At 32.3% G+C, this 12,500-nt stretch overlaps 1 protein-coding gene across 5 annotated transcripts in view; it reads left to right on the top strand.

The window, feature by feature from the left end:
- Positions 1-12,500, top strand: part of LOC113806224 (uncharacterized) — a 14,659-nt gene that overhangs the window by 1,471 nt on the left and 688 nt on the right. For 3 of the 5 annotated variants that reach the window (XM_027357350.2, XM_070140750.1, XM_027357347.2), the window contains 8 exons: positions 2,494-2,577; positions 2,687-3,240; positions 3,436-3,652; positions 3,817-3,949; positions 4,590-4,669; positions 7,497-7,607; positions 8,838-9,007; positions 9,776-12,500. The exon at positions 9,776-12,500 is cut by the window's right edge and continues 688 nt beyond it. In XM_027357350.2, coding sequence (XP_027213151.1) covers positions 2,505-2,577; positions 2,687-3,240; positions 3,436-3,652; positions 3,817-3,949; positions 4,590-4,669; positions 7,497-7,607; positions 8,838-9,007; positions 9,776-10,192 — 1,755 coding nt within the window. In that variant the 5' untranslated portion in view covers positions 2,494-2,504 and the 3' untranslated portion in view covers positions 10,193-12,500. Of the gene's footprint in view, positions 1-2,475; positions 2,578-2,686; positions 3,241-3,435; positions 3,653-3,816; positions 3,950-4,589; positions 4,670-7,496; positions 7,608-8,837; positions 9,008-9,775 lie in introns of all 5 variants that reach the window. The other 2 variants (XM_070140751.1, XM_027357348.2) reach the window with 1 other exon arrangement.

Consider the following 12,500-nt stretch of genomic DNA (forward strand, 5'->3'; position numbering starts at 1 on the left):
CTTGTAGAATAAATAATAACTTATGTTAGGTTTTGTTGGTCTTTGCCATAGGCTTGAGTATTGACAAGATGTTATTTCTGGACAAATTGCATGATGGTTAGCAAGCTCTATCTTACCAGAATAGATAATGGTAGAAGGTTGTTTGTATTTGCTGGAGCATTAAATCCAAAGGCCATGACATTGCTAGATTTAATCTTTTAAGCATAGATTTGCAGAATTTAGTACAAGTTACTGAGAGTGACGCAGAGAGATAGAGGGAAAGGGACACCGCCATCTTATAGAGCATAAGCAATATAGTCATAAACAACACAGCTAAATTGCAGCAGCCTCATATTTTCTGTGAAGTGAAGAAAAATCCACAGCATATCACTGCTCAGAGACAAAGTCCATAATACCATTACAGACAGAGTTCTTAATGTCTGTTTTTTATTAGTTGGCATGAAGTGCTAATAAAGTGGGGGGTACAGGGGACCTGCCCCTCTGTCTAGGAAATAAAAAGAAAATAGGAAAGTTTAGGTTTGGATTTTTGGGCTCGCGTGACACTCTGGTTTTGGGACTTTGTTTCTGGAGGGTGTGTCGCTCTCGGTAACAAATATTGCAGAAATTTGATAGTAGTTATGGCCGTTTTGGTAGTTCTATACAGTATGGACACACTCACCAGAGACTAAGTCATTAACTCAATGTCACAAAATTTTTTCATCAATCAAAGTTGCCATGACTGGGTGTGAGGTGAGGGTTGATGGGGAGCTCTGTCCCCCAAACCCCGTGGAAAACATTGTCTTCACCTCATTATGCACAGCAAGATATAGTGGAAAATCGGGAGCACCAAGTGTGAGTGTACTTAGGCTGAGAGTGGCACTTTCTGCAGTCTTTTTCCTTTATTTGTGGCGTTATTTTTTGTGTATATAAATTATTTCTTTTTCCGAGGAATTTAACTTTTTGTCCTCTACAAGAATATCTTATTCAATTTGCCCAAACTTAGTGCATCTATAACATAAAGGTTAACCACCTTTTTTTATACTTTCTGCAGATTATGTTTTATGTTTAATGTTGTTTATTGTTTATGGCCATTAGTTTTGTCCATTGTTTGAGGTCCTATATACACATTTACCAATTTTAGAAAGTGCTAAGCTTATGTTTCAATTTTCCAATAATTAGCAGTGTTTGGTACTGGACTGGAATGGTTGCTAGTTAAGAGATCCCTTCACATGTAGCTAAAGAAATTACTGTATAATCAGACTGAAAGATTTCTTCATCTGTTGGTAAGAATAGATATTATAGTGATCAAAGAAAGGACAGCACAAGTAGTGGTGAGGCCTCAGTCCCTAACATGGAGCAGGGATGCCATAACAATGAATAGGTTTGTAGGCATAGTTTCAGTTTCACAAAACCATATGGTACTACGTGAATATTGCCTGATATGGATAGATCAATAATAAATAAGACACCTCATTTATGATATTTCCTTCACAAATGGATAATAAGAAGGTTGTGCAACACATAATATGCTGGTGTACATTTACAGGAAAATCTAATGACACTATCATAAAAAAAGAAAAAACTACATTATGTGATACATGAAATAATCAATTCAGGCTAAGAGTAATATCAGAAAACAAGAAGATACATCATGGCAAATGCTGTGCGGATTAGTAAGACCATGGCGATTGGGTGTGGATCCAGTATAAAGTCGCCAATAGGATGGAAGGGTGAAGTACCCAAGTTAGGAAAGTTTTTGGATCCCCAGAAGTTGCTGGAGTAATAGGGTCTTTGAGAGGGGTCACTTTGTAAACAATATTTTCATTTATATCATTTGCAAGCGAAAACAGATTCATGTGTATTACACAGTGGTAGGAATGATAATTGCACTGTTAGATGGCTGAGTGAAACTAAAAGATTATCGATTGTGTACTATGATAATTATTTATCTTATCTAATACTTTAATAGGTGTTCTTCATGGCCATGTTCATGATGGAGTTTTCTCAATCTTTATAAGATTATATACAGTATCCCAGATATATATTAGAAGTACTAAGAAGATAGACATGTTTTTTTTTTTCTGCCTATAAAACAAGTTGAAATGACACTTATTGTCATATAGATTGCTCTGTATATTAAGATGACTGATAATCCTGTAGTGACAAGGAGTGCTTTGGTTTCTGTTCCTCTGGGCAAAGGCCAACAAACTGCCATATATACCTAACCCTCTGCTATTACACCTGATTGATTACACATGAAAATTTGCAATAGCAGAACAAAGATTAATGGGAGGATTTGTAGTTGGTCCTCAGTCAGATGATCTACCTGCATATCTTTCCAGATATTGCTTTTTTCCTTTGGACTTTGAATATATTATTAACGCCTTCAAGGTTTCTACAATATTTAGATAGATTTTATAGGATAATATGTTCTCTTATGTTGTCAGAAATATAATTTTGTATGGATTTTTGTCAATTTTTTTTTTTGTTTTGAAGGTGGTATTTATGTCACAGAATATGTAAAGATGAGGAGGGGCAGGAGGAAAGCAGTAGTAGGAGGAACAGTGTCAACAACAACTAAAGTATTAGATAAACCAGGTAAGTCATGAGGGTTATTGCAACTTTGGTTTAGTGTCATAATAGATAGTGACAATTTTTGGTATATATGGAAATATAAATTTATTTGAAAGTACCTTTTTGGGAGCAGGAAGAAGAACAAGAAGTCAGTCTCTGAAGGAGAACCAGGAAATTGAGATTCTTCCTGTAGATTCTGAAGCATGTGACAGATCTTTACCACAGAAAAGTGAAGTGAGCACAGGATTCACCAGAGAAGGATCACATGATTCTGCTATCTCTTCAAACAGCTCAAAGTGGTCTGTATCTAGCAGTATCTCTATAATGAGCTGTGAATCAACAAGAACTTTGGCCAAGAAAAAGTCATCAATTTTGAATGTTGTGGAAGAGGAGCATAGCACCATAACAAAGGGGGAAGTTAGTGATGCTACTCTTACGTGGATTAACAGCATATCTCCAGAGCGAATCAGATCAGCAATGCCAGTTGTTCGAACTGGAGCAGTGACAAATGGCTATATTGTCAGACAGTCTGTTAGTCGCTCAGTTGATGGCTCAGAGACTGATAGCGGCTGTGACACAAAGATGGCAGATGATTTTCTCTTCAGTCATTATGGATTGGAAGTATTAATTCATCTTAGTACATTTTTAATCACAGCATCCACCGTATCTACAAAAGTATATCTGAGAGTAAGTAAAAAAGAAATTGACATCTACCCTTCTGATGTCAAAAATACTAGTAATTATAGGATCATAAGACTTCATGTTCTGAATTCTTCTAGACATTTGACTTATGAAACAGCTAAGAAAAAACAAAATTGAGCTAACAGTGGTGCATGAGACATCCCCTGTAAACATTTTTAATTTGATTTTTTATATTTTCAGTCAGCTCTAAAGGAAGAAAGTATATTAACTAACAAGAATCCATTACTGTTGCAAATAATGGTCTACCTTACCATTGGGATTATGTCTGACCTGATGTCACCTACGGTAGCTCTACTTTCAACTCATTTAACTGCTCTAGGAGTATGCCTGCTAAACTGTTTGAATCTAAGCCATATCTTGATGTCATACTTGCCATTTTTAAACTCAGGATATTTAGGTAAGATCACATATTTGCAGTGTAGCATGAAATGTTATGCTGTTAAAGAGGTTTATTTTCTCACAATAATGGTATTTTGCTGAAATGAAGTGTCATTTGATTTCACAGAAAGTTTTATAGTTTAAAAATGATTGTTACTCTTGTTCTTACTCAAATGCTTACAGGATCTCAGGTGATAGCAGCATCTTACAGACAGGATTTTGGTCTGGAGAGCATGCTGGCACGGGTTGGACTGGTTTATGGTTTAGCCAGTTCTGTATGTCCCCAAATCATAGTCATTTCCACTGAGTATCTAGGGTAAGTGATATTTGAGGAAAAAAATTACTGTGCTGAGGTGTTTAGGACTCCCCTTAACCAAAGTCAGATATGAATATATACTTTTTTTCAAGTATTGTATGGTGAAAACAATAAGCAAGTCACTGAAATGCTGACATTAGATTAATATTGAATGTATAATTGCCCTCTTATGGTCCAAGACATAAGATAAGAGATAAGAAAAATTGAAAACAGAATTTATTTTATTCCCCCCAAAATAAGGAAAAAGGTACCATGAGTAAAAGCAGACAGAGAGATTAGTATATTCAGTGTTTTCCTTCCTCAACTGGATACCAGGAATCTGCTCCTCCTCTCCCTGCTTGCCTGTATTTCTCTCTAACTTATATGTGGGAAGGCTTATATTCCATGATTGGTTCTTTTGTCATATACCAATAACTTTATCTCCATCTGTGGTATTGCATAAGATTATATTACTCTGCCACTGAATACCTTCTCTTGCTAGTAACAATGCTATGACACTGAATGCTCCATTCCATACCTTATAGCAGGGTTGCGTTTCTATATGGTTACAACTTCGACTATTTTTTTGCATCTTGATAACACCCTTTATCCTCTCTTAGTTATAATGATAGCTTTTATAACATTTTCACCTCTTTATCAGGGCCACCCTTAACTACATGGTAGTTTCCCTTGCCAGCCTCCTGAGTATATCAGCAGGGTGTAGACTCAGAGCTTGTATCTGTAAGTACTCAACTAAACAGCTATTTTTTTGTTAAGCTTATTCTTTTCTGTATCCTGGAGAATACAATGATGTCATGTTAATATTTATACAAACCTAAAGCTAGTGACCATTTGGTGACTTTGGAAGGGAAATTATAGCTCTTTTCATGTGAGAGACAAAAATAAGAAATTGCTAGGGTACTTTAGTGTAGAATGTGAAGCATATTGAATTAAATGAAATTAAATTAAAGAATAAAAAAAAGAAAGAAAAAAAGGAAAAAATAAAAACAGATAAAGGCCTATTAAAAACAATTCAGGTTTTTTATCAGTGCCCACATATGAAAATTGCTGCTGCATCAATTTTTTTCCCCCCAAAAAAATGTTTGACGAAAATGCACCAAAAGAGCCAGCCATTCACAAAATGTGTTTGTGTTCACTCGAGCAAAACACATTGTGCATTGCACAACAAAATCAAGTGAACAGTTGACCTGACAAAACATTTCACAAAGCATTGTGTGGCAGACAGGGCAAGAGTTGGAAGTAGTTTGCTTTGCCTTGTGGCCTGTGTGCAAACAAGTATATCTGTCTGAACTGCAACACATTTCAATTTACCTTTCTGTCTTTGTTAAACACTAAAAAGAAAAATATGTACCTGTGGCACCAATGGGTTTTGTCCTAAAAAACTCAAATGCACTATGTATCCCTCAATTATTACCTTTATTTCCATTAAGAATTACATTTTTGTATATGTAAAGTAGTCCATTTTGTTGATACTACCTATGAAAAGTAATCTTATTTGGCCTTGATGGAAAAAAAAACAAATAAAACATGCTGCATTTGAATTTTGAAAAAGTTCTGATGAGAAACTGGGAATTAAGAAATGTTATATTATTTGAAGTAGGGAAAGTTACTTAGTCTTTACACTCCTTGGTAAGATATTTCCTTGCAAAGTGTCATATCTTTTTTATGTTGTGGAATATTTCTGAAAGAAAGCTATATTATTATTTATATATAAACATCTATTTTTCCTTGTAAGAGTTATGCATTTCTTTGAATTTGCCATTTAATTAATTTCATTTTAAGCCATTGCCGCCGGGGATGGCATGTGTGTACTTGCTATGCTCACTGTGTGTTTAATTTAGTAAATGTTTTAACGTAAAGATATGAGTCAGTTAGGAGAACTACCTGTCTCACTTGTTTACCCTTTTCCTTGATTTTCGATAATATTTTTTAGTATCCAATACTGCTGTTAGTAATGTCAATAACGATATAGTAATTATAATGTTTGTAACAAAAATAACAGGGTCGATATTGACATCATTAGTAAAAAAAAAAAACATTTTCCCGCTATTTCAAGGAAAGGTGAGGTCGCAAGATCTACTAGTTGACTCCTTTGTGGGTAAGCACTGGCAGAGCCATCTATGTGTAAAAACATTTAACAAAACGATAAGAAAGTGAATAAAACAATTTTCCGTTGGCATTGGGTTAATTGATTTGATCAGTATTAATATGTATAATATTTCATAATCAAGACTATTATTGAACTGTGATGTAATGATACATGTAAAATACTTACTTATCCTTGTTTTCACAATCATGGACTGATAGTTGTAGGGAGTTCTGTTTAAATGTATTTTTATCTTGATAAATAATGTGTTAAGTCTACAAGTGGTTTTGTCCTTTTATAGATATAGCAGATTGAGTGGAGTTTTGCAAAAAACAAGAACCAAAAGATAATGTTATCATTGTTGTATCTGTTTTGTGTTTAAAAGTGATTATTACTATTATCAAACCGTTGGTGCTGGGTACATGTGGTGTTCACTGTAGTTTTGTTTTGTAAATTTTGTGTACACATGGATGACTCCACAAAACCTTAGTCACTGAAAAGTCAATTAGCAGACTTACATAACCTTCCTTGAATTTTCAGCATTTTTTTCTACTACTGTTTTTACCATTATTGTTGTAGTTGTTTTTACTATTGTCATTATTATTATCATTGATGTTATTATTATTAATAATAATGATATTATTTTTATTGTTATTATTATTATTATTATTATTATTATTATTATTATTATTATTATTATTATTATTATTATTATTATTATTATTATCATATTATTATTATTATTATTACTATTACTATTACTATTACTATTATTGTTAATATTACTGCTGCAGTTATTATATGTAAATCCTAATGATGACAATAATCATTATAACCATCATCATCATGTCAGTAATAATATTTTATATAATTATGATAATATTGATAATGATAATGATAATAAAGATTATAATAGTATTGATGATGATAATGATGATAAAGATTATAATAGTAATGATAATGATAATGGTTATGATAATGATAATGATGATCATAATCATGATAGCAGTAGTAGTTATGATTATGAGTATGATAATGATAATGATAAAAAATATATGTGGACCCAAACTAAATTTAAAAGACAAGATCACAGTGCAAAGGGCATGTATGTAAGACTCTTGCAGCATCAATGATTTATCATGTGTTGTGTTCAGATTATTGCATGGCTTATGGTAATCAGCGAGGAAAGGTCCAAATAGTAAAGAAAATTAATTATATATTATTTTCTCATGTTGACATGATATTACATAATATTCAACAGTTTTTTTTTCAGGCAGTAGGTATTATAAGTTAATGCTGAATGATATACAATGACTAATTTGGAAATACATTTTTTTACCCATTTTCTATATTAGATATATTCATCAGAATATTTGTTAGACTTTGTTAGTATTTCAAAATATATATTAGATTCAGTAGTTTGACATAATTATAAGTTTTTATTCAATTTTCTTTCCTCAGACCAAAGACCTTCATCCAGAACTGACATTGGATGGCTTTGTTTTCTTGGATTTTTATTAATGAAAGTTTTCCTGACTATTCCACTAGCCATTATGCTTCCTCTCTTTCAAGGTGAGCTGTGTAATTCTAGATCATTATTTTTGTATATGTGAGTTGGTCCTTTATCCAATGGTCCCCTATCCACCTTAAAATGATTTGACTAGTCTTATTACATTAAAAATAGTAATGGTCTAGATGTCTTCCATTAAAAAAAAAAAAAAAAAATTTATATAAAACTACACAGTTTCGGAGAGCTGTGGCATTGATTCGAATCAATATAAAAACCCCAGGCAAAATCACATCCCTACCATTGTCTTTCTGAATAAAATGAGGTCAGTCCTTACTTCATCAGTCAATTATTATGGATTGAGCAGGAAGACTTGGCTTTTCACTATTTCCTTTGTTTCTAATTTTTGACAAAAGCTTGTAAACAAATGTATAAATTAAAAAGCAACCTTTGAGATAACCATCAAGTAAGAATAAAAAAAGTAAGGAGCAGATATTGTTGCTTTAGAAACACCTTTGCTGCAAGCATAGCCTCAGAAACATTTGTAATCTTAAAAGAAAGGTGACATTGCCAATGCAGTAAAACAATAAAAATATGGTATGAATATTCATGTTCATTGTTCCAGATTATTACATATAGAAATTTGAGTGTGTATACTTTTATAAAGTTCTCATTATTATGTATAGGAAGGGGACCCTAAAGTCTATCTTTTTATTTATATATTTTAATAATTAGTGATTTTTCATCACTTTCCTGGTCTGAAACTTAATTTTTAAAAAGTGATGCATTAGTTTTTTAGTTATAAAGAGTTTTTGTTATAGAATTGAATAATAATAATAATGTAAGGAGAAAATGAAGGTATCGAGTAGCTTATCATCAAAAATATATTTATAAATTGTGTATTTAGAAGATCGTGATGTGTAACTAATCATAGAAAATATTATTGATTATTTATTTATTATTTAAAATACTACTTCTTTATTTCTGAATAGTAACAAATCATGTAGATTTTTTGTTGTATTGATGTTGGCCATTGATTTTAGTAGTGGATCAGGTGTTCATGTCATGTTCATGAACTGTCATGTGAAGTGCATAAAACTTGTGTGGAAAATAAGGATCAAGTAGTTGCTGTAGAAGAGGAAGTATGTAGTTTGTCAAATATTCATATTACTGTGAGTAGAGGTGCTAAAATTAATTAAAGCTTTTATACTGATCTGTGGTGGTAGAATAGAATAGAATATTTCTGCTGTGACAAAAGACAGAAGACCGTGTTTTAAAAAATGTGTTTTTTAAAGGAATGATTCAAGATGGCAGTTTTATTGAGGGAGTCAGCTTGTCCATGATAGTAACAGTGGGACTCCTATGTATACAAGCTGTGGTGACTCCTGTGCTTTTGTTCTTCACCTCCCCAGCAACTGTCACTATCATTGTGGCTGCCGTCCTTACACTGATCTATCCAGCATTGGTATGTGGCAGTTTGATAATTATGGAAGTTGATTAAATGCTTATCATATAGTTGGAAGTATAAAATTTGAAGGGGTTACTGCAAAGAGAAATCCTAGCAAGTCCATCCATTAGGGATGGACTTACATTCCAGATTGCACTATTATATGACAAGGGCTCTGGATACTCAGTCTCAACAAAATAATCTAATTAAAAAAATGAATTGCAATGTTTTTTATAGATAGTGAAATTCCATAACTTTCAAATATTTCATATTCAGAATGGTACTAGACATGAAGGACGGAATATCCAAATATTTCCAGTATAGCTTTTTTTGATAATTCTGAATCTTAGGTATTTATACAATCTTGCCATAGTCTTGAGTGGCCAGGAAGTTGAGTGTAGATCATCTTTATTGGACATTGGGAATAGGGAGTAGAAAATAGAGAATATTGAATTTTGAATGAAGAAAAAATCAAACTATTAAGCTTGTATGGATCCAACTTCATTTGTAATAACAACATTATAAGCAAAGCATAAATAACAACATTTTAAGCAAAGCATCTACATCATTGTTTATTTGCATCCAGAGGACTTGTACAGCTTGACATTAATTTTCATTATGTATCCATTTACTTATTAAAAATAAGAAATGGTTGATTTTTTTCTGTTTTATATATGAGTTGGAATCACAAAATGTATATAGTCTATGCCTAAAGAAATTACACATTTACAACATTCACAAACCAGAGTCAGCATTATGATTTCAGATTTTTTTCTTTTCTTTCAGCTGATTATCTTTGAAGGTTTAAGCCAACATCTAATCATTCTTATGATTCCTCTTTGTGGGATGGTGAGTATAGCTCAGGTCATGATCCTGTCAGCTTCCATCAACTGCTTCCCCAGGTTGAAAGGCATTGTGTTGGCAGCCAACCTTTCAGTACACATCATGACCAGATATTTGGTTACTCAAGCAGCTGAATACTTGTCAGCCCTCTGCAGATTCAGTCAAGTAAATTTGGTTTCATTGTACTTTTCACAGTGGTCTGTACAAATTCTGAATTTTGTGAAAATGGAAAATCTTGTTCCAGATATTCATAGTGAAATGTTATCATGTGATGATATTCATTTAGAAACTTTGGCTTTGACAGGCTGTGTTTGTTCAGTCATTCTGCTAGTACTAAGTTTATCTTTGATGAGGCATTGACTTTGATGAAAATATATTTCTATATCCCTTTACAAAGGGATACATAAATTATTTGCCAATCTCATTCATGTTCTGTGATACTTTTAGCTTTTATTTGAAGACAGCTCTCTTTGGGTAAGTCCCCATGTGAAATCAAAATGGGGAGAAACTGCCTTGTACTGTGATTTTGTAACCAAATATTGTTTATGTGTAATTTTTCTTCCAGAATTATCAAAACTTTCCTAAAAAACAACAGAAGCTCAACACAGTTTCACTGTATATTGCACAAAATGTGATAGTTTTCTCTCTGCTTAGGATTAATGTTCTGTTTTGTGATTTTATAGTACAGTATATACTTGTCTTAAATAAATATATGGTTGTTTTTTACAAATCTGCTGCATATTTAAAGTTTAGTTTAAACCACTGTACACATGCATTACTTATCTCCATTGACTGCAGCTCTCTTTTCTAAATTGTTTTGCTATCTGTTGTTATATGTCCAGGATAATTTGTCACAAATGAATTACTGATACATTTTGGCCTCTGTTTTACAGATATTTGACTGTTTGATTATCATGGTGTCAAACAAATGAAATTACAAATTGCTATGAAACAAATATAAGAAAGTTAGGAATCTTGGATTATAGTTTGTTATGGTTATGTTTATCAGATGAGCCTCATAGCCTTATAGAGGATTTTTTCTCTCTCTTTTTAGTATCTGATTTCATATATTATTATATTAAAGATGGATGCAGAAAAGTAAAATATCTTTTATAGGTATGGAATTACTGCAGTAAATGTAGTGGAGTTTTCATTTATAAGCTTTGCTCTTTTCTTTTTGATATTGTAATCTTTATAACTCTTGTCGTTATACTGAAGCTGCTTGTCATTAGAGCTCCTTCTTACATGAATTGAATCAAATTTATATATTCATAAAAATGTAGTTTCCTGGTTGAGAACTTATATGTATGGACTGGCCTTAGAGTTCACATTGAAAATATTTTGTATTTAAGGGGACCATCATGCAGAATTAGGTTCGGATAGTCATGACTGGGTTGGGACTCATTTTGAATATTTGTAGATTTAAGCAGTTGCTAACTTACTGGTGTCCCTTAAGGTGGGGATAAATTTCCAAAAAATGTCATAAGGTTATGTCTTACAGATTTTCTTTGTGTTTTTATGGGTTCATGCTCACAGTATGAAAAATGAAATCAGTAAAATCTTTCTGTATATGTAACCGTCAAATCTGATTTCATCTTGGTACCCACTTCAGCCATTTTGTGGGATTTTTTTGTACAAGAAATATACCTTAACCCATTAGTGCCTGTTATATGCACTATCCACTGTGGCTTTGTTTTGTAAATTATGTTTGCAAATAGATACCTCCACAAGTGCTTAGTTAACAGGGAGTCAATTGGTAAGACTACTTTGTGATTTTTTTTTTTTTTTTTTATTACTGTTGTTATTATTGTTCTTCACAATTTTTATGATATTGATAACAATACTAATAGCAGTAAAAAAAACATGCTTTTGAAAATCATGGAAGAGGCAAACATGTGAGACTAGGAGTAACTGGTAAGTGACTCATTGTCACTTCTGGAACCATCTAAATTTAAACTAAATTAATAAGCTAAAAACAAAGTGGGTTGGGTGTGTCTGTACTTTTCATCTGAGCATCAGTGGGTTACAAATAATTATTAGACAAGGGCTGGTACCCACAGATAGCAAAACCCAAAAAGCTAGTATCAAAGGATCCACAATAATAAGATGTACCATCAATAATCATGAATTCTATAAGGCTATAAGGCAACAGTATGATGGTTCCCTTATTATGATTTTGGTTATTATGCAATGATTAGAATTTTCTTTCATTCTGTATTAGGAGGTTTTATACCATGACAGTTTGATTGTTGATAAAATGGAATAGTGCATTTTGAATATCATTAATAAAGGAATGTGTTGTGTAGGCAGTGATACTAATCACCATTACCCTAAACATGCATTTAATGTGAATAATTTTGTTCACAAAATAGCATCATATTCTTTATGAAGAATTGCTTCATAAGTCATTATAGGGCTATTATTGGAAATAGATTTATATTAGATTTAAAAAAAGTTATATGTGACTTTGCAAAGAGAGAATAATAATTAATGTTTATCCCTGTGTATGTTACTTAAATAAGTTTTGTGAACTTTGATGCAGTCTTATTTTCTGTTTCATGGTCAGGAATCAAATTCATATATAAACATGCAGTGACATCTTGTCTTGATATGGTCAGTATTTTTTCTTAATATTAGGACATTTAATGGAAAATAATGTTGGAAAATG

The sequence above is a fragment of the Penaeus vannamei genome, chromosome 27 (assembly GCF_042767895.1).
Source record: "Penaeus vannamei isolate JL-2024 chromosome 27, ASM4276789v1, whole genome shotgun sequence".
Classification (NCBI taxonomy): domain Eukaryota; kingdom Metazoa; phylum Arthropoda; class Malacostraca; order Decapoda; family Penaeidae; genus Penaeus; species Penaeus vannamei.